Source organism: Pan paniscus, chromosome 1 (assembly GCF_029289425.2).
Source record: "Pan paniscus chromosome 1, NHGRI_mPanPan1-v2.0_pri, whole genome shotgun sequence".
Classification (NCBI taxonomy): Eukaryota; Metazoa; Chordata; class Mammalia; order Primates; family Hominidae; genus Pan; species Pan paniscus.
In genome coordinates, this window is record NC_073249.2 from 174,975,706 (window position 1) to 174,998,912 (window position 23,207).

The 23,207-nt window shown below is 41.6% G+C and overlaps 1 protein-coding gene across 2 annotated transcripts in view; it reads left to right on the forward strand.

The window, feature by feature from the left end:
• Positions 1 to 5,195: 5,195 nt before the first annotated feature.
• NRDC (nardilysin convertase) overlaps positions 5,196 to 23,207 on the forward strand; it is a 91,751-nt gene continuing 73,739 nt past the window's right edge. The window contains exon 1 of one of the 2 annotated variants that reach the window (XM_003829557.5): positions 5,196 to 5,915. In XM_003829557.5, the coding sequence (XP_003829605.4) occupies positions 5,575 to 5,915 (341 nt within the window). In that variant the 5' untranslated portion in view covers positions 5,196 to 5,574. The remainder of the gene's footprint in view (positions 5,916 to 23,207) is intronic. The other variant, XM_003829556.5, reaches the window with a different exon arrangement.

Genomic DNA, 23,207 nt, shown 5'->3' on the forward strand with positions numbered 1-23,207 from the left:
GTGAGAGAGCTAGACCCTGTTTCCAAAAAGGAAAACAACAACAACAACAACAACAACAACAAAGTAATAGCTTAATTTACCTGTTTCCTCTGAGGAATATTCTTTATAATACAAATGAAAGATGGTAACTTTCCAAATTATTTTAAATAGGAAAACAATACTTCTGGTTTGGAAGTCCTGGCTATGCCTATTGGTCATTTTTGAGTTTCACCTGAATAGGTATTTATCTTTATATCTGAAGACACCAGACTAAAATAATTCAGAGATCCCTTGCCAATTCTTATATTTTATATATCTAATCTGACACTTCTTTTTCTTTGAGACAGAGTTCAATTCTCCTGCCTCAGCCTCCCAAGTAGCTGGGATTACAGGCATGTGCCACCCAAGTAGCTGGGATTACAGGGGTGTACCACCACAGCTGGCTAATTTTTGTATTTTTAGTAGAGACAGGGTTTCGCCCTGTTGACCAGGCTGGTCTTGAACTCCTGGCCTCAACTGATCCTCCCGCCTTGGCCTCCCAAAGTGCTGGGATTACAGGCATAAGCCGCTGCACCGGGCCTCTGATCTGACACTTCTAACATGTGCTGTGGGTCAGAATTGTATTGGGCTCAGCATCAGAGGTATTTTTCCTGTGATCACACAGGTTTTCTTCTTAACACCCTGGTAGTTCCTTCTCAGTCTCTTTTGTGAGTTCTTCCTCTTCTGTAAGTTCCTCAAAGCTTTCTCCTTGGGCCCTTTTTTCACTTCACAATCTCAGTGTAGGTGATCTCATTCAATAAGCTTTGGTTACCACCTAGAAACCAATAAACCTCAAATTTTTATCTCCAATTTAGGTCTCTTTTCTGAGCTTCAGACCTGATCTTCATCTGTGTGTCTCACAAATAACTCAAACTTAACATGTCCAAAACTGAGCTAGTATACTCTTCTCCTACCAAAACTGCTCCTTTTTCAGAATTTCCTGTTTACTGAGTTACTGGCACCATCATCGATCCATCCAGAAAACCAGACAGCAGGGAGTTATACCTAACACTTCTCTCTTTATTCTCCCACATCAAATCAATCACTACCTAATACCGGGCAATTCTACTTCCTGAATACATATTATTTATCTACATCTTTCCATCGCCACTATCACTCCTCAAATCCAAGGTATCATCTTCTATTGCCTATATGACTTCAGCAGCCTTCTAACTGCTCTCTTTTCTTCCAGTCTTGCCTTTGCCCCCACCATCCAATGTTTTTCATACATGAGCCAGAGTGGTCTACTTGGAAAACACTTGTGATCATACTCTCTCTTTTCTTTTGTTCAACCATTATTTACTGAGTATCACAGTGTGCCAGAAACTATTCTAGAAGCTGGGGATCCAATGATATATAAAATAGATAAGGCAATGACCTCTTACTCATAGGAAGGTTCTGTATGATCTCGACCACGGACTCCTTTCCCCTTTGCTTCCAGATTAGTACACTACAATTTAGCCATACTGACTTGCTTTCTCAGGGCTTTTGAACAAGTATGTATATTCCTACACCCAATTCCTATACATTTTTCAAATGTTAATTTACATTTCCCTTATTTACCTTTTTTTTTTTTTTTTTGAGTTGGAGTCTCGCTGTTACCCAGGCTGGAGTGCAGTGGCACGATCTTGGCTCACTACAACCTCCGCCACCCAGGTTTAAGTGATTCTCCTGCCTCAGTCTCCCGAGTAGCTGGGATTACAGATGCATGCCACCATGCTCAGCTAATTTTTTTTTTTTTTTTTTTGTATTTTTAGCAGAGACGGGTTTTCGACATGTTGGCCAGGCTGGTCTCGAACTCCTGACCTCATGATCTGCCCGCCTCTGCCTCCCCAAGTGCTGGGATTACAGGGGTTAGCCACCATTCCTGGCCCATTTCCCTTCTTTAGAGAAACTCTCTGACCAGTCTAGGTCCCTTTGTATATATCTTTCCAGAACTACTCACAATTATAAATTTAAAATTTGTGTGTTTGTTTAATGTTTGTCTCTCCCACTAGTTCTCTTTTATGTTCCAAGAGAACAGGAAAATTTCTTGTTCATCACTGTATTCCCAGTTTCTGGCACATACCACGAGCTCAATTTGTTGGTTGAATGAAGAATGGACTGCCTCACATGTGCTATGGAGTTAGAACTGTATTGGGCTCAGCATCAGAGGTATTTTTCCTGTGCGTGTTACCATATTTCTACAGTCTGGTAACCTGTAAGATTCAGAGACTTTTATTTTTATTTATTTTGTGGGGACGGAGTCTCACTCTGTCGCCCAGCCTGGAGTGCAGTGGCACAATTTCGGCTCACTGCAACCTCCACCTCCTGGGTTCAAGCAATTCTCTGGCTCAGCCTCCTGAGTAGCTGGGATTACAGGTGTCTGCCACCACATAGAGACTTTTTTTTTTGAGACAGAGTCTCGCTCTGTCACCCAGGCTGGAGTGCCGTGGTGCAATCTTGGCTCACTGCAACCTCCGCCAGAGACCTCTTTTTAAAGCAGCTCACACTTCCGGATGCAATCTTTGTCTCTTTTTTTTTTTTTTTTTTTTTTTGGAGACAGGGTCTCACTCTATCACCCAGGCTGGAGTGCAGTGGCATGATCATGGCTTGCTGCAGCCTTGACCTCCTGGGCTCAGGTGATCCTCCCACCTCAGCCTTTCAAGTAGCTGGGACTACAAGCATGCACCACTACACCCAGCTAATTCTTTGTATTTTTTGTGGAGACAGGTTTTCTCTATATTCAGTTTGGTCTCAAACTCCTGGGCTCAAGTGATCCACCTTCCTCAGCCTCCCAAAGTGCTGGGACTACAGACACATGCCATTAGATCCAGCCCACCTTTGTATCTAGTTAGAAAAATTTAATTAAAAACCACTGCTGTGAGCTAGGTGCAGTAGTTTATGCCTATAGTAATCCCAGTGATTTGGGAGGCTGAGGTGGGAGGATGGCTTAAGGCCAGGAGTTTGAGACCAGCCTGGATAGACATAGTGAGAACTCATCTCTAAACAAACAAACAAATAAAACCAACAACAACCCACTGCTCTGAAGAAGAGAAGTCTAGTGGAGTTGCTTAAAGTGGTAAGTTCTTGAAAAGATGTATGGAAACAAACTGGGATATTTAAACAGTATTTTTCAATTTACCTCATCTACTGCTCCAGTTCAGGTTCCATCATTTTCTACCTGAATCATTGTACCCTTCCTCCCTAACTCCTTATCTTCCTATCCCATACAATTTGTCTTCATTGCATTTATTGTTTTTTGTATATGTGAGACAAAGTAGCAAACATAAGAAGCCATGTCTGCTCATTCTGTTTACCAGCAGAATTTCACAAACTCTCTTGCCAGCAGAATTTCACAGCCTCAGTGACTGCGCACAGCCCTCCAGAATACCCTGAAAATATGCAGGATAGAGCACAAGTTCCCATGTCTCTTGCCTGAATCACTGCATTTTTAGAAAAGATAAATCCAATGATGCTCGACCTTGCCTCTTCCTGTACATTTCTGACAGGATTAATGACTATGCCTCCATAATCTATAAACGTGTACTCTTCCACCTAAACCTTCATGAGATTTTGCTCTAGTGTAACTCCTGAGTACATTTTTTTCTTTTTTATTAGAGACAAGGTCTTGCTCTGTCACCAGGCTAGAGTGCAGAGGCACAATCATAGCTCACTGTAACCTCAAACTCAGGAGTTCCAGCAATCCTTTTAACTCTGCCTCTCCTGTAGCTAGGACTACAGGGATGTTCTACCACGCCTTGCTTTTTTATGTGTGTGTGGAGACAGAGTCTTGATATGTTACACAGGCTGGTTGTAAATGCCTGGCCTCAAGCAATCCTTCTGCCTCAGCCTCCTTAATCACTGGGATTACAGGCCCAGCCTTTCTGAGCACATTTGATTTAACTTCCAAGCACATGCAGAGCGGCCACCACCTGTGTAGAAGCTGCGGGCTGAAACACTGCTTTGGAGCAGTCTTAAAAAAAAAAACTCTCTGACTCTCCCAGGTGGCAGTCCTCAATAAGACTTCTGAAGAAAGCTAACTTGAATTATTTAAAAGCCTGATTTACTTTAGTTTACATATTTTACAGTTCCTTCCCATTAGAATGCAAACTCCCCCAAGGCAAGGCTTTAAATTTTTGTTGTCGTTGTTTAGACAGGGTCTCACTGTGTCAACCAGGCTGGAGTGCAGTGTTGCAATCACGGCTCACTGCAGCCTCGACCTCCTGGACTCAAGCGTTCCTCCTGCCTCAGCCTCCTGAGTAGCTGGGACCACATGCACGCATCACCAAGCCTGGCTAATTTTAAAAAAGAATTTTGTACAGACGGGGGTCTCACCATGTTGCCCAGGCTGGTACCAAATTCCCGGGCTCAAGCAATCCTCCCGCTTCGGCCTCCCAAAGTACTAGGATTATAGGTGTGAGCTATCACTATCACGCCCAGCCTAAGGCAAGTTTTGTTTTGTTCATGGTTGTATTCCTTGCATTTGGAACTCAGAAGAGGCCTCGAAAACCTTGAAGATACAGTAACTATCAACACATCTCCCTGCTTCACGTCTTTCCCCGCTCATTCATATGTATGAGCTATGATCTCTTACCCCATGGTGTCAGTATAGTGCATCTTACTAATTTCAGCTGCTTTTTAGCTTTCATTTATGTTTGTATTTCCGTCACATTTTACATTGCTAACCAAAGACCATTGCTAGCGGGAAAAACTGGGAAAGGAGACTTGAAGGCAGCAGACGCTGCAGCTGCTCGATAAAAATTGGCCGAATTTAACAGGAGGCTGGAGGACCTAAAAAACGTTTTCACACAGAAGAGTTAGCACATCCAGACTGGTCTTTTTAGCACTTTCTTAGGGCTTGAGGATGAAACCCCACCACTGTCGGGCCGACTGTAGGGTAGATAAGAGCCAATTAGTATTTGCGGCGCTCGGGAGCAGCGTCCATCCGGCGGGTGTAGGAAAATACTTCCGGCGTTCTGGTTTTTTATGTGCTGAGTCACAGCCGAAGGCCCGCCCCGGGTCTGAGGAGTAGGGTACCCAAACTATGACACGAATGGGAAAATTTAAAACTTTGGAATTAATTCTCTGCACTCGTTTCTCACTTTTCTCATTAGGGGAATATTTTTCTTTGACACGCGGAGCACTACTCAGTGGTTGCCACAAAACACACTCGTACGTCATAAACGCGCCGGGTGCCCTTCTCCCGTCGTCCTCCGCGCCACTCTCTCCGCCTCTTCTCCCTCGCCCCGCCCACTTTGGGTTTCGAAATGTTCGCTGGCTGTTCCGAGAATCAGTCCGGGTCACGTTGGTGCCTCTCCTTTCCTGTTCTGATTGGTTGCTTACGTGAGCGTGACTACTTTCTTGCCTCATGATTGGCTGAAATCAGTAGCGTCATCGGCGGCCGGGAGGGCGGAGGGACGAGGGAAGTCGGCGAGAGGGAGACTGGGTTGGGGGAGGGGTTCCGGCCTGTTCCCCGCGGCTGCGGCAGCACCAGCGCCGGCCGCCACCGCCTCTAGAACGCGGAGGAGGTGGGTCCTGGGAAGCGGGATGTCCATCGCTCCAGCTTGGTGGTGAATGCTGAGGAGAGTCACTGTTGCTGCAGTCTGTGCCACCCGGAGGAAGTTGTGTGAGGCCGGGCGGGAGCTCGCGGCGCTCTGGGGAATCGAAACGCGGGGTCGGTGCGAAGACTCTGCTGCTGCCAGACCCTTTCCTAGTCTGGCCATGCCTGGAAGGAACAAGGCGAAGTCTACCTGCAGCTGCCCTGACCTGCAGCCCAATGGACAGGATCTGGGCGAGAACAGCCGAGTTGCCCGTCTAGGAGCGGATGAATCTGAGGAAGAGGGACGAAGGGGGTCTCTCAGTAATGCCGGGGACCCTGAGATCGTCAAGTCTCCCAGCGACCCCAAGCAATACCGGTGAGGGAGGAGGCTTGCAATGGGGAGGCGAACAGTGTGCCGGCTTCTCTGTCGGTGCCGCCGTCACTTGTTGTCTCCATGTCTCCCAATGGAGCAACAGGGCACACTTTCCACCCCAAATGCTTCCTTGGGTGGAGGTGGCAAGCGTGATTAGAGGCTTCCCTGTGGTGTCAGCTGGGCAAGTGGGAGATCTTGGGTGGTAAGATGTCAGAATGGGAGAAGCTTTTCGAGTCATTTGAATACAGTCGCTAAAGCAAGAATGAAGGTTTCTTTGAGGAACGCAGCCTGAATGGTGAGGGAGTCTTGGTATTATGTTACCAGGAAAGGTTGACGGAGTTGGATACTTTAATTTTGGAGGACAGGATATTTAAGGGGCATATTATCACTATCCAAAATATTTGAGGGACACTTAAGTGATAGGTGAAACTAGTGGACGAAAGTTACCAGAGGATGGTGTGGCTTCAGTAAAGTAACTTTGCATCATATTTGGCCTAAGTTGAAGTGGCTTGTTTCCATGGGTAGTTCTCCATTACCAAAATGGTTGGGCGACCTCGTCCAGGAATATATTAGAGAGGGCTTAGGTCTCAGTGGGGTGAGTTGTAAGGTTTCTTCTAACCTTGAAATTCTCTACTTTTGGTTTGTACAGGAGTCCTCTAAACATTTCTAATAATTGGTGATTCAGTCCCCACCTGAGTATTTTCCTTCAGAGGTAGCTTATTTCATGGAGTATCATGACTATGATGTATCTTGCGTGTGTGTGTGCGTGTGTGTTTTAATAAGAGTCTGGGTCTTGCGATGTTGCCCAGGCTAATTTCAAACTCCTGGGCTTAGGGAATCCTCCTGTCTTGGCCTCCCAAAGTACTGGGATTACAGGCGTGAGCCACTGTGCCAGGCCTGGACTTTGATGTATTTTAAATAGAGTTCATATTGTCCAATAACTTCGTTGGACAGGTTGAGGAAATTGAGACCCAAAAAGTTTGCTTCTTGCTCTGAATCACACAGCTAAATAATAACAGAGCTGGTATGATGACCCCTACTATCTGACACCAAATTCAGTGTATCATTTGCTGATTTCCTTTTTTTTTTTGAAACGGAGTCTTGCTGTGTCACCAGGCTGGAGTGCAGTGGCGCGATCTTGGCTCACTGCAACCTCCGCCTCCCGGGTTCAAGCGATTCTCCTGCCTCAGCCTCCCCAGTAGCTGGGACTACAGGTGCTCGCCACCACGCCCGGCTAATTTTTTGTATTTTTAGTGGAGACGGGGTTTCACCATATTGGCCAGGATGGTTTCGATCTCTTGACCTTGTGATCCGCCCGCCTCTTCTCCCAAAGTGCTGGGGTTACAGGCGTGAGCCACCGCGCCCAGCCCAATTGCCGATTTTTTACAAATTTCTTGCTTATGTGAATTGAAAGCTGAAGGATTCTAGTTCTAAATTTGTTATAAGCCCCTACAGCGTTAGCGCAAGAAAGAACCTTATAGATAATCTTTTCCACTTCCCACCACACCTCTTTGACAGATGACACTTAGCTCCAAGTTCAGGACCAGCCTAATTTCTCCTTTCACTTCAAGTCTAGATATATTTTCTCCAGGCTGCCAGAGTCAAGAGATCTTTATAAACGAGCTAAATTTTCTTTCTCATCAAAGATGTGATTGTACAGGTTGAGTATCCCTAATCCAAAAATCCAGAATGCTCGGAAATCCAAAACTTTATGAGCGCCAACATGACACCACAAGTGAAAAATTCCACACCTGGCACCTTTGCTTTTTGATGGTTGGTTCATGTACACAAACTTTGTTTCATGCACAAAATTATTAAAAATATTGTATAAAATTATCTTCAGGTTATGTGTATAAGGTATATATGAAACATAAATGAATTTTGTATTTATACTGCATCCCATCCCCAAGATACCTCATTATGTATACGCAAATATTCCAAAATCCAAAAAAATCCAAAATTTGAAATACTTTTGGTCCCGAGTGTTTCGGATAAAGGATACTCAACCTGTATTGGCAATGTATAAATGAGCAAGTTGAAAACTTGATAAAAGGTGCTTAGTTTTTGCCTTCCAGATCAAATGTTCAATAATGGTTTCAGGGTTTTTTCCAGCCTATATAAAGTTATATAATAACTAATATTTATGGAATCTACACTGTGTTTCAGCTACTGTTGTAACTGTTTTAGATGTGTTATTTCATTTACTGACCTCATTTTTGGTAAATTTGTTTGATAAATACCTGTTAAGTCCTACTGTGTGCTAGGCACCAAGCTAGATTAAATATTTTCTGAAACTTGGTCAAATATAATGTAATAAATAACATGTTAGTCTGGGTGAATATACAAAAATGATTGAGCCAGTAGCTGCCTTTAGGGAGCTTACAATAGTAGAGAGGGACACAGACACATAAAAAAAAAAAAAATTAGAGACTGTTGTGGTGGCTCATGCCTGTAATCCCAGCACTTGGGGGGCCGTGTTGGGAGGATCACTTGAGCGCAGGATTTCGAGACCAGCCTGGGCAACATAGTGAGCCCCTGTCTCTACACACAAAAAATTAGCCGGGTGTGGTGGTGTGTGCCTGTAGTCCCAGCTACTTGGGAAGCTGAGGTAGGAAGATTCCTTAGCCTGAGAGGTTGAGGCTGCAGTGAGCCATGATCGTGCCACTGCACTCCAGCCTGGGTGGCAGTGAGACACTGTCTCAAAAAACAAATAAAACTAGGGCACTAAAGTTTTATAGAAGCCATAACGGAGGTATGTCCTAGATATATTGAGGAATGAAATACATTGATAAATTCCACGGGGGGAGAAAGGAAAGACTTCAAAGAGTAGATAATGCTTAAGAGTTGTTCTTTGAAAATTGTTGCGTTTTTGTCTTTATATGGCTTTTGCCAAGTCATTGTCCTTCTTAGTGTCTCAGCTTATTTTAAAAACGAAGGGGGTTAGAACAGCAGTGTTTTTCAATAACCCTCCCCTTTCAGAAGAGCAGTTCTTCCATATTACCTGTTTTATATACTGGAGTTTCAATTAGACTTTTGAAGAAAAGATGTTATTAGTTTAAAATAAAGGTGGAAAACCTCAGGACTAGGTGATCTTTAAAGACTTATCCAAATTCAATTCTATGAATTTTTGTAACCAGAAACACACTTAGACGCATCTGCAGCCCACAGAGCTGAATTATCCTTCCAGATTCTGCTGAGATATTCCCTCTGTGAAGTCTTTCTAGGCAGAACTAATTCCTCCTTCCATTGTATTTCAGTAGGATTTTGTACATGATCCATTACAGTACATAGCATCATATTATATATCTTTTGAATAAGTACCAGAGGAGGACCCATTTAGAGGAATATTGTGGTGAAATAATACCTTGAAAGATTTACCAGACTGCATTTATTAATAGCCTGCGGAATTTTACTTCAGCATATGTGTAATTTGTATTCAGCTTTTTTGAAATGTTGGGCATATTTCCAGGACACCTATTATGCTTTTTTAGGGATCTGTATTAAATGCTTACCAAGTATTGATTCCCTTCCCTTCTGGAAGGGTTCAGGGACTTCAGGTTGGGAATTGATATTCAAATTTTTATTGGTGTTGAGTGGAAATTCTGGTTGGGCAGGATTAGTAGTGGTGTATTCTATTTATTTTTTATTTTTATTTTTATTTTTGAGACAGGGTCTCACTTTGTAACCCAGGCTGGAGTGCAGTGGCGCCATCACGGCTCACTGCAGCCTCGACCTCCCAGGCCTAGGTGATCCTTCCACCTCAGGCTCTCCAGTAGCTGGGACTATAGGCACGTGCCATCATGCCCAGCTAAGCTTTTGTAGAGATGAGGTTTCGCCATTTTGTCTAGGCTGGTCTCAAACTCCTGACCTCAGATGATCTGCCCTCCTTGGCCTCCCATAGTGCTGGGATTACAGGCACAGGTGAGCCACTGCACCTGGCCTGGCTGTGGTGCATTCTGAATAGTAAATTTTAACAATGAAGAACACTTAACGTTAGGTATTTTGGATTGACTAAAACAAGTACAGAGCACTTTCCATGTTTAACCTGCTCGTAAAAAGACCTGTATTTCTATGGAGAAGGAAAGAACAAATGAAAAGGTATGCAAACTTCTTTTTTTTTTTTTTAATGATTAAAAAAAATTTTGAGACAGGATTTCAATTCATCGCCCAGGCTGGAGTACAGAGGCACCATCACAACCTGCCCCACCATGTCCGGCTAATTTTTTGTAGAAATGGAGGTGGGGGGGGGGTGTCTCACCAAGTTGCCCAGGCTGGTCTCGAACTCCTGACCTCAAGAGATCTGCCTGCCTCTGCCTCTCAAAGTGCTGGGATTACAGGTGTGAGCTACCACGCCCTGTCGAAAAGGCATATAAACTTCTGAAGGGCAAGTCTTTCTAATTTAAATTTTGGTCAGACTGTTACAAGTGAGGAGATGGTTATCTTAATAAATTTTCAGGCTGGGCGTGGGGGCTCACGCCTGTAATCCCAGCACTTTGGGAGGCGGAGGTGGGTGGATCATCTGAGGTCAGGAGTTCAAGACCAGCCTGGCCAACATGGTGAAACCCTGTCGCTACTAAAAATAAAAAAATTAGCCAGTTGTAGTGGCAGGTGCTTGTAATCCCAACTACTTGGGAGGCAGAGGCAGGGGAATCGCTTGAACTTGGGAGGCAGAGGTTGCAGTGAGCTGAAATTGTGCTACTGCATTCCAGCCTGGGCAACAGAGCAAGACTCTGTCTCAAACATAAATAAATAAATAAATAAATAAATAAATAAATAAATAAAATTTCCATATATTATAGAAAATAATGGGTGGGTGTGTGCTGAATAAGGTACAGGCTATTTCTGAATATTATGTTGTTTACTATTATATGCTGTTGAACAGGAGGAGGATCACAATTCCAGTGAGTGGAACAGTTGCATTGAGAACACTAACATTTGTTGGCTTCCTGAATAGTTTGCTAGTGAAGTGGCTCACTTCTGAGCAGAAGCCTTTTGCTCACTTTGGCAGCACGTATACTGAGCAGAAGCCTTACACAAATCTGAGGTATCAGAAGAAAACTATACACCAGAAAACAAGAGAACTTTTTTTTTTGTATTGGATGGGAAGAACATAGGTTTATTTGTTGATATTTACAATGAAAACTCCTGGAACCGTAATGCTTCATTCAATACATGAGCCAGTAATTTCATTTGTGTGTGTTTCATTTCACATACACACAGACACACAAATATTGCTAAAATGATCACAAAATCTCACAGCTACAAAAGAAATCATTATGACTTCCATGTGTGTAAATTCCATGAGATTGACAATTCCTTAGTCTGATAACAAATGAACAAATGAATCCAAATTTCTTTTTGTTTTGCACTCTCACTTGTCTTGTAAAGGTAACCTAGGTATTACTTCACGAGATTCAAACTCATTTAACAAAGTAAGTGCTTGTAAGATTGAAATATGTTAAATCTTATGAATACTAGTATAACTTTAATAAACATATCTTTTGTCTCTTACTATTCCTTAGACTGATTTCCTTATTTTGTTTTGTTTTGTGTTTGAGACAGTCTGGCTCTGTCACCCAGGCTGGAGTGCAGTGGTGTGATCTCAACTCACTGCAGCCTCCACCTCCCAGGTTCAAGCCATCCTCCCCACCTTGGCCTCCTAAGTAGCTGGGACTACATATGCACACCATCATGCCCAGCTAATTTTTGTCCTTTTTTGTAGAGTTGGGTTTCTCTCTGTTGCCCAGGCTAGTCTCAAACTCCTGAGCTCAATCAGCCCACCTTGGCCTCCCAAAGTGCTGGGAGTACTGGCATGAGCCACTGCACCGGGCCTGACTGATTTCTTTAAAGTGGGCTGATGGGCTAGTAAGAATAGAAAGAGTGTATATTGTTTCTAACTGAAGTTGTGTGTGTGTGTGTGTGTGTGTGTATGTCTGTGTGTTTTAGGAAAATAAGATTTAGCATTAAAAAGCTCTCTGTTGGCCAGGTGCTGTAGCTCACACCTGTAATCCTAGCACTTTGGGTGGCCAAGGCAGGAAGATCACCTGCCTCTGTCTCAAAAAAACAAAAACAAAACAAAAAACTCTATGTTTTTCTGACTGGGCACCGTGGCTCACGCCTGTAATCCCAGCACTTTGGGAGGCTGAGGCTGGTGGATCACCTGAGGTCAGGAGTTGGAGACCTACTTGGCCAACATGGTTGAAACCCTGTCTCTACTAAAATACAAAAATTAGCTGGGTGTGGTGGCGGATGCCTGTAATCCCAGATACTGGGGAGGCTGAGGCAGGAGAATCGCTTGAACCCGGGAGGCAGAGGTTGCAGTGAGTCAAGATCGTGCCCACTGCACTCTAGGCTGGGCAACAGAAGCAGACTCTGTCTCAAAAAGAAAACCAAAAAACAAACAAAAACGCCCTGTTTTTAAAGAACTGAATGATGGTAAAAGCTCTTTTGCTTTTAAGAAGCTTATGATCTGCTGTAGGAGAGTCAGGGAGCAGATACTGAAACTGAAATGCATTAAATATAATAGGTGCTAGAATAGGGATATGTAAAGTATGACTTTTTGTTTTGTCATTTGTGTTTCTAGCTTGCTGTCTACTGGTTATGTGACCTTTAGCAAGTTAACTAATGTCTCTAAGGCTAAGGATCTTCATAAGGACACAGAAGAAGAGCAACCTATAAACAATTGAAATTGAAAAGGAGCAGTTGGGAAGCAGGTGATAGTGGCTTTTTTTTTTTTTTAATGAACCAGTGGAGGAGAATTCTTGAAGCAAGGAGTGATGATAGATAAAACTGAGAGGTCAAGCAGTACTAGGACTGAATCCCTTTTGGAGACTCGAGAAATTATTACTGGTGAAAGCAGTTTCAAAGGAATGGTATGGAGGCAGAAACCAGGTTGTAGTGAGTTAAGGATGAATGGAGAGTGAGAAATTGATTGATTGAGATGGAGTCTTGCTCTGTCACCCAGGCTGGAGTGCAGTGGTGTGATCTCGGCTCACTGCAACTTCCACCTCCCGAGTTCAAGCAATTCTCGTGCCTCAGCCTCCCAAGCAGCTGGGGTTACAGGCATGTGCCGCCATGCCCAGCTAATTTTTGTATTTTTAGTAGAGAGGGGATTTCATCATCTTGGCCAGGCTGGTTTTGAACTCCTGACCTCAGGTGATCCACCTGTCTCAGCCTCCCAAAGTGCTGGGATTGCAGGCCTGAGGCATCACGCCCGGCCAAGAGTGAGAAATTTTGAATGATGAGGTACACATTGTTTGGTTTTAAAGGGGAAGGGATGAGAGGAGATTTTAGGATAAAAACAGTACATTGTAGCAAGAGAGAGTTTTTTTCAAGATGAATAAGAGGTGAGCATGTCTTGCTTGAGAAAAAAAGAATCAGAAGAGAAGTTGAAGATACAGACAGTAATAGATTACTGTCTGTATTAGTAATAATACTGTCAGTATTAGTAATTATTAATTAATTACTAATTAATTATTAATAATACTGTCTGTATTCATAATAATAATAGATTCTTAGATAGTTGTGAGGTGACGGGATTAATCTTAAGAACATACCCAGAGAGGCACATTTTAGAGAGACGAGAAAATATCTTCACTTAAAGTGAAGGAAGTAACGAGTATGGATGCAGGCAGTGAAAACTTGAAAGGGTGACTTTCCCCTCTTATTTGTAAAGTAGTCATTGAAATGTACTTAGGTGGTCCTCTGGGGAACTCTAAGGGAAATAGTGGGATGCATAGGGGAAGCCTTGAGTGTGAAGGTTTGAAATAGCTAATGTAGAAAATGGGTGAAGTGTATACGTGGTAAATACTAAGAAAATTTGTGGGTTCTTGAGCATGAAAATGATAAAAGTAAAGCAGTATTTTAAGAATAAAGCAGTAGTTTAAATCTATAGGATGTGGAAGACTGGCTTAAGAGTCAGTTATAATTGTGTCAGTTGTGTTGACACAAATGGTACTAGTCTTTCTGTAGCTGATGTGTTCCCCTCTTCACTTTTCTTTTTGCTTTCCACTTAATTCACTTTAAATGTTTGCTAGGCTAAATGCCCATGAGTACGGAGATCATGTCTGTTTTATTCACTCAAGGTCCAGTACATCTTAGGTTCTCAAATAATATTTGTAGAATGTATGAATGTATGAGTGCTTACATGCCAGGCATTTTCACAGAACTCATGGGGATATTTTGCCAGAAATTTCTTAGATTAAAATTGTATTCTGAAGCTGGGCACAGTGGCACATACTTGTAATCCCAGCTACTTGGGAGGCTGAGATGGGAGGATGGCTTGAGCCCAGTAGTTCAAGACCAGCCTGGGCAACAAAATGAGATCCCTCCATCTCTTAAAAAAATTTTTTTAAGTGTATTTTGGCCAGTTTTAAAGCAATTGATTTTCAGAGAAAATGAATATGGACAGGTTACAGAAGTGCAAATAATACAAATACTACAAATGCGTATACTGATATTGTATATTTTGTGTGGAAGCTTGTGCTTGGCATAGTAAGCACTCAAATGTTAGCTATTACTGTTTATATATTGGATAAGGCCATGAATAAAGCTTGCTTTGTAGCTTTTTTTGTAGTAGTAAAAAGTTGGTACAACTTTATTTTCCATTGGTTGAATAAAGATTAAATTATGTTACAGTTTTACAATGAAAATAATACATAGCTATAAAAAAGGATAGGTGATTTTATATATTGAAATAGAGAGATCTCCTCTGATTTATTGTTGAATGAAAACTAGTGGCAAAACAAAATGTATAATTCCATTTTTAAAATGAAAAAACATTACTGTTATATGTTTACTTAAATTATAGTTTTTAACGTATTCATGTATATGTACAGAAATGATTAGGGATGGTATTCAGCAAGCTCATTTCTCTGGGGAAAGGAAGGAGAGATTTGACTTTTGTTTTATTTATTTTTTAGTAATTACAAGAAGATAAGTGTTAACAATAAAGAAGTATTATGTGGTCATCATAGGGAAGGAACTTTAGATAAAAAGAAAATTTAAGAATTCCTGGCTGGGCGCGCTGGTTCATGCCTGTAATCCCAGCATCTTAAGTCAAGGCAGGAGGATTGTTTGAGATCATGAGTTTGAGGCCAGCCTGGGTAACAAAACAAGACCCTACCTCTACAAAAAATTAAAAAATTAGCTGGGCTTGGTGGTGTGCACCATCAAGCTGGTGTGGTCCCAGCTACTTGGAAGGCTGAGGTAGGAGGATGGCTTGAGCACAAGAGTTTGAGGTTGTAGTGAGCCATGATCACACCGGTACACTCCAGTGTGGGCAACAGAGTGAGACCCTATCTCAAAAAGAGAGAATTCTCCGTAATTATTCTACCCTGCATTAACCACTGGTAACATTTTAAATAATTTCTATGCCTTATTTTATTTTTTGAGGTGGTGGCTCACTCCGTCTCAGGATGCAGTGCAGTGGTGTGATCTCAGGTCACTGCAACCTCCACCTCCCAGGCTCAAGTGATCCTCCCACTTCAGCCTCCTGAGTAGCTGGGACGACAGGCACGCACTACCACACCTGGCTAATTTTTGTAGAGATGGGGTTTCCTCATGCTACCCAGCCTGGTCTCGAATTCCTGGATCCTAGAGTCAAGTGATCCTCCTGCCTTCATCTCCCAAAGTGCTGGAATTACGGGCATGAACCACTGTGCCCAGCCAGACAGTACTGTTACTACATGATAGATTTAAGTGCTATTCTATGAAAATACATTACTGAGGAGGTACTAAGCAGTAATTAGAGTATAAATGGATTGTATTCTCTCATTTTATTCCTTCTAACAAACTTCTCATAATGGCAGGTAATGTCCAAGGCCTTCTATTTTGTTCTTAACGTTCTATCTTCATCTTCATCTTCTGTTGTGCTATTTTGTGCTCCTTTTCTTGGCACATGTTTTCTTTGGTCATATTTGCCTTTTGAATTCATGCATGAGTATCTCCTCTCTTTTCTGTTTTCTTTCAATCGTCCCTTCCCACATGTAGTTAGTGACTCTTGTGTGGCCCTCTAGCAATGTTTTTTTTCCAAGCGATTTCATATTTTTGTAGTTATTACTTGTCTTTCCACGCTATTATGTTGAAATTTTTGAAGGGAGAGAATTTGTTTCTTTGAGTCTTTGCATACCTTCTCTTCTGTTAGTAATAAATGAATAGTCTGTACTCCTAAGACCTTATCTCTACTCTCCAGTTGTGTACTGGATCCCATCTCCTTACACCTTTTATGTTCCACTAATTATTCCAGCAATTGTTCTCCTTCCATCCTGCATCATCAGTTTGTCTTTTACTGGATCATCCCCAGGAGCATACAAATATGCTGTAATTGTTTCCATCTTCAGGAGAGAAAATTTCTTTATTCTTTATCCCCTTGGAGCTATGTCCTTCTAGCTATTCAGTTTCTCTGGTAACTGTAGCAAAACTTGTTGAGTTATCTGTACTTGAAGTTTGTAATTCATCTGTTTCCATTATTCTGTAAGCTCACTCAGAGTAGACTTCTGCCACTATTGTTACACTGAAATAGCTAGTTCAAGGTCACCAATATCTTTACATTAGTCAATTCTCAAGTTATCTTACTCACCCTATCAGCATCATATTGCATAGTTCACCATTCTTTCCTTCTTGAAATGCTTTGATCAGTTGACTTTCAGGTCACCACTGTTCATAGTTCTCTTCCTGCTTATTCACAGATCTCTTCTTATTTCCCTGACTTCTAAATTTTGGATTATCTAGCGCTCAATTTTCAGACTTCTCATCTACCCTTACTCTGTATGTTGTCCGGTCTCATGACTTTAAATATCAGCCTGTATAAAATAAATTTTGTTTTCCTACCTCCATGTTTTTTCTTACTCTTTTTTTTTTTATAGCACTTATTGTCATTTGACATAAATTTACTTGTGCATTGTCTTTCTCTTGCACTGGAATGTTTCATCACAAGGGCAAGGAATTAGTTTTGTTTACTGCTTATATCCCCAGTGCCTAGAATAGTGCCTGTTTTAAAGTCTTGCTTCCATTTCTGTCTTCTTCCTTTTCTCCTTTGGCTTGTTACATAAGGATATACTTTTCAGTCTTTTTTTTTGGTTACTTTATTTCTTGCTTTTTGTCTGGATCAAAACATAATGTTTAGGCTGGGCACAGTGGCTCATGATGCCTGTAATCCCAGTGCTTTGGTAGGCTGAGGCAGGAGTATTGCAGGAGCCCAGGAGTTTGAGGTTACAGTAAGCTATGATCGCATCATTGTGCTGCAGCCTGAGCGACAGACTGAGACTCTGTCTTTGAATATATATATGGCATATATGTATATATAAAACATACATATATATAGAAACAAAACCTTACAGATACAGCTGAAGCCCTCTTTATATTGCCTCTTCCCATTACCTTCTCTGCCTTCTTTTTTCAGTGTTAACCATTATCTAAATTTCATGTATATACCGTACTAGTTCTATCTATAGTTGTATACTTTTTATTAAACATACTTTTTAAACAGTATATATCATTGTTTTTGCATGTTTTAAAGCATTATAGAAATAGAAAGGTATCACATTAGATGTCTCATAATCTTTTTTTTTTTGGTTTAACATTGCTTTTGAGATTTATCCATGTCAATAAGTGTAATACTAGTTATTTGTGTTAACCAATGTTTAATATTTTGTTGATGAATACATCGTTATTATCTATTTTCCTATTGTCATTTGGTTACAGTTTTCTGTTATATTTTGTTTTATGACTATGCCACAATTTAGCTTTTTTCTTTTTGTTTTTCATTTAAGTTGTTTCTAGCGTTTCAGAGGACTGTATATGGTTCCTTGTGCACACGTTTGAGAATTTATCTAGGGCACATACCTATGAGTGAAATGATACCTATAAGTGAAATGACTGGGCATACTCATTTTTAACCTCACTAGATATTGCCATTAGTACTCTTCTAATGGGTTGTGCTCTTTTACATTGACACCAATAGAACATGAGAGTTCCTGCTTCTTTACGTTCTTACATTTTTAGCAGTTATTGATACTGTTAGTTTTTTTCTTTTTTTTTTTTTAAAGATAAGGTCTCACTCTGTTGCCCAGGCTGGAGTGCAGTGGTGAAATCATAGCTTACTGTAACCTAGAAGTCCTGGGCTCAAGGGGCCCTCCTGCCTCAGCCTCTGGAGTGTCTGGGACTGCCACCACGCCCAGCTAATTTTAAGAAATTTTTCTTTTTTTTTTTGAGACAGAGTCTTGCTCTGTCGTCCAGGCTGTGCAGTGGCAAAATCTTGGCTCACTGCAACCTCTGCCTCCTGGGTTCAAGTAATTCTTCTGCCTCAGCCTCCTGAGTAGCTGGAACTACAGGCGCCTGCCACCATGCCCAGCTAATTTTTTTGTTGTTGTTGTATATTTAGTAGAGATGGGGTTTCACCATGTTGGCCAGGATGGTCTCGTTCTCCTGACCTCCTGATCCGCCCTCTTGGCCTCCCAAAGTGCTGGGAATACAGGCGTGAGCTATCATGCTTGGTCGATATTGTTAGGTTTTAAAAAAATTACTATCTGTGGAAAATTGTATTTCTCATTTTTTTTTAAAGGCTAGTCAAGTGAAGCAGTGGGAGTGGAGAAGGCATCATTTAGTTGTGAATACCACTGAATTCAGATCAGCCTATATTTTTCTTTCTTAAAAAATCTTTTTAGGCTGGGTGCAGTGGCACATGCCTGTAATTCCAGCACTTTAGGAAGCCAAGGTGGGCGAATCACCTGAGGTCAGGAGTGCAAGACCAGCCTGGCCAACATGGTGAAACCCCATCTCTACAAAAATACTAAATTAGCCAGGCGTGATCATGGGTGCCTGTAATCCTGGCTACTCGGGAGGCTGAGGTGGGAGTATCGCTTGAACCCAGGGAGGCGGAGGTTGCATGAGCCATGATCATGCCATTGCACTCTAACCTGGGTGACAGAGCGAGACTCCGTCTCAAAAAAAAAAAAAACCGAAAAACTTAAAAAATTTGTATTTCCCCTTATTACTAATAAGATCAGACATTATTTCATACTTTGTAGACATCAGGATTTCTCCTTTTATAAATTGCCTGCTTTTCTATTGGGTTGTTTTTTCTTTTTATAAATTTGACTTGTAAAAATTCATTTTATTTTGAATGCTAATTTTTTGTCGATTATATGAGTTGCAAATGTATTCTCTAAGTCCATAGCTTATGTTTGCTCCTTGTTTATAAAGTCAAACATTGAATCAGTTATTGATCTTTTATGGTTTGCGCTTTTTGTATCTTATTCTAAAAGTTTTATTATAGTTTTTACATTAAGAAATCTAATTTTTTTTTTTTTTTTTAAGACCAGGTCTCATTCCATCACCCAGGGTGGGGTGCAGTGGCATGATCTCAGCTCACTGCAACCTCTGCCTCCCGGGTTCAAGCGACTCCCACCTCAGCCTCCCGAGTAGCTGGAACTACAGGCATGCACCACCACGCCTGGCTAATTTTTGTATTTTTAATAGAGACAGGGTTTTACCATGTTGGCCAGGCTGTTCTCGAAGTCCTGGCCTCAAGTGATCTGCCCTCCTTGGCCTCCCAAAGTGCTGGGATTATAGGTGTGAGCCACCATGCCTGGCAAAAATCTAATTTTATTACCATTTAAAAAAAAATATGGATAACCAGTTGTCCAGTCATACTTTTAAAAAAGTATAAATCCCAGAGATCACCAAATATTTTCTGTAAAAGTTCTAGCTAATAAATACTTTGGGCTTTGTCAGTCAGGAGGCAAAATTGAGGATATTAAGTAAGTACTTGTATATCAAAAAAGAAAACAAATTTCTGCAAATTTTTGGTGAAAATTTTTATGAAGTTCAAAATATAGTATGTTTTTTGGTAATACAGTTCTACTAGTAAGAATGATGGAATTGTTTTTATTGGGATAACATTTTGCTTTATTGGGATCAAAATTAAGGGTTCATCAGTCAGTTGCCAATGTTCATCTGTTAAATCTGATTTGTAATGAGATTTTACATACCTTATCTTTGAAAATGTCTTTCCACATAGCTAGGTACTGCCAATATATTAATATTGAAATACTAATAGCAATCTATGAGTACAGATGGTCCCTAATTTATGTTGGTTCAACTTAGGGTTTTTCCACTTTCCGTGGTGCAAAAAAGTGATATGCATTCAGTAGAAACCGATCTTTGAGTACCCATAGGATCTTTCTGTTTTTCACTTCAGTGTTGTATCAGTAAATTACATGAGATATTCAACACTTCATTATAAAATAGACTTTGTGTTGGATGATTTTCCCCAACTGTAGGCTATGTAAGCATTCTGAGCATGTTTGAGGTAGGCTAGGTTAAGCTATTGATGTTCAGTAGGTTAGGTTAAATGCATTTTCGATTTACGGTATTTTCAACTTAAGATGGGTTTTTCAGGACCTAACCCTGTTGTAAGTCGAGGAGCATCTGTATATGACTTTAATTGAGCATATTCATTGCTTGGAAAACATTTATATAATTCTATTAGATTCTTCTCATATTTTTTCCTTTTAACATTATTATAGATTAAATAGATCAAACACTATATATCAGTCACTTCCAATTAAATTAGGTGGGATCTCCTCAATTGCACAGTTAATTGGACTTTGAAATATGGAAGTTTCTTTGTGGTTGCAACAAGGTCTGGAAGGCACTTCTGAAACTATAGTTTGTGGGGGAATGGAGGTATTGCTTCTTGTTTTAACTTTTTATAGCACAGGAAGTATATGACGTAGCTTGCCATTACTTGTGATTCAAACATCATTCTTGATTGAAATGACTTAAATGCTGTTTTGTCTTGTAATTTTAGGTTGAGTTCATTAAAGAAACATTATTAAATCTGCACCAAAAGCTAATTTTTTTTTTTTTCTTGAGACAGAGTCGTGCTCTGTCACCCAGGCTGGAGTACAGCAGTGCAGTCTTGGCCCACTGCAGCCTCCGCCTCCCGGGTTCAAGTGATCCTTCTGCTTCAGTCTCCCAAGTAGTTGGGACTACAGACGTACGCCACCATGCCCAGCTAATTTTTGTATTTTTAGCAGAGACAAGGTTTTGCTGTGTTGTCTAGGCTGGTCTTGAACACCTGATCTCAAGTGATCCGCCTGCCTTGGCCTCCCAAAGTGCTAGGATTACAGGTGTGAGCCACCATGCCTGGCCTCATTTTGAATTTCTCTGAAGAAATTCTACAGTGATGTGATACTTTGTTTTAAATTTTCTACTTTTTCTGGTTATTGCTTGTTTTTTTTTTTTTTCTCCACACAGAGTCTCACTCTGTCATCCAGGCTAGTGTGCAGTGGCCTGATTTCAGCTCGCTGCAAACTCTGCCTCCCAGGTTCAAGTGATTCTCCTGCCTCAGCCTCCCGAGTAGCTGGGATTATAGGCACGTGCCACCACACCTGGCTAATTTTTGTATATTTAGTAGAGACAGGGTTTTGTTGTCCAGCTGGTCTCAAACTCCTGGCCTCATGTGATCTGCTTGCCTTGGCCTCCCAAAGTGCTGGGATAACAGGCATGAGCCACTGCTCCTGGCCTTTTTTTTAAGACAGGGCCTCCTCAGTCTGTTCCCTAGGCTGGAGTGCAGTGTCATGATCATGGCTCACTGCAGCCTTAACCTCCTGGCTCAGGCGATCCTCCCACCTCAGCCTCCTGAGTAGCTGGCACCACAAGTGTGTGTTACCACCTCGGGCTAATTTTAAAAATTATTTGCAGAGATGAGGTCTCCCTTTGTTGCCCAAGCTGATCTTGAACTCCTGGGCTCAAGCAATCCTCCCACCTCAGCCTCCCAAAATTCTGGGATTACAAGCATGAGCCACCACACTCAGCCTCTTTTTTTTTTTTCTTTTTTAGAGAGATGATCTCACTATGTCACCCAGGCTGTACTGCAGTGGTGCCATCATAGCTCACTGCAGCATCGAACTCCTAGGCTCAAGTGATTCTCCTGCCTGTGCCGCCCAAAGTGTTGGAATTACAGGCATGAGCCACTGCTTCTAGATGGATGTTTTTCATTGGGGGGGGGAAAAGCCCTATATACGTATATATGTATTTTTTTACTAATTCTAAAAGTGCTAACCCAAGCAGGACAAAATTTAATTGAATACCAAGAAAATAACCATGCCAGATTTTCATGCTAAATCAGCTAATACTAACATTGTTTAGATACGCAATTTGAATGAACTCCATGGTCCAAAGTCAAATTACCTATGATAACTCATTCTAATAAACAGTTCTACGCATCTAAATTGGAGAGACAAAATTGGCATTTAGGAGGATATTAAGTCCAGTGTTATCCATGGACTCATGGAGAGCTTGGACCCACCTGGCCCTTCCTGAGTCATTGAAGTTTCCATTACTAAAAGCTCTGCAGTCAGTGACTCATCATAGATGAGACTAAGTAATCCCAATTGAATATAAATGTGTGCGTGTGTCTGGCGAATGTTCTAAATGCGAAAATGGTTTATGACCAATGTTTGGTTTGTCAAACCCATAATCAATCCTGAGAAGATAATAAAAACTTCAGGTATATTTCTGCCCTGGTGGGCCATTTAAACATTTATAGAGGTATTTTCTTCACCTGTCATTTTCAGTGTATGTTTTCTGGTGGTACAGAATCTTTCTCATGTAGCCAGGCACAGTGGCTCACCACTTGTAATCCTAGCACTTTGGGAAGCCAAGGGGGGCGGATTGCCTGGGCTCAGGAGTTCAGGACCAGCCTGGGCAACATGGTGAAACCCCGTCTCTACTAAAATAAAAAAATAATAATAATAATAATAAAAAGCCAGGCCTCATGGCATGCACCTGTAGTCCCAGCTACTTGGGAAGCTGAGGCACAAGAATTGCTTGAACCTGGGGGGCAGAGGTTGCAGTGAGCCAAGATTGTGCCACTGCACTCCAGCCTGGGCAACAGAGCAAGACTTTGTCTCAAAGAAAAAAAAAAAGAAGAGATTTGATTATCTCTGTGGCAGAGTGAGACCCCGTCTCAAAAAAAAAATATATATATATATACCACTTGGGCAGCCGGGTGCAGTGGCTCACGCCTGTAATCCTCATACTTTGGAAGGCCAAGGTGGGTGGATCACCTGAGGTCAGGAGTTTGAGACCAGCCTGGCCAACGTGGTGAAACCCCATCTCTGCTAAAAATATAAAAATTAACTGGGCATGGTGATGCCCGCCTGTAATCCCAGCTACTCGGGAGGCTGAGGCAGGAGAATCACTTCAACATGGGAGGCGGAGGTTGCAGTGAGCCAAGCTCGTGCCACTGTATTCCAGCTTGGGCGACAGATCGAGACTCTCTCTCAA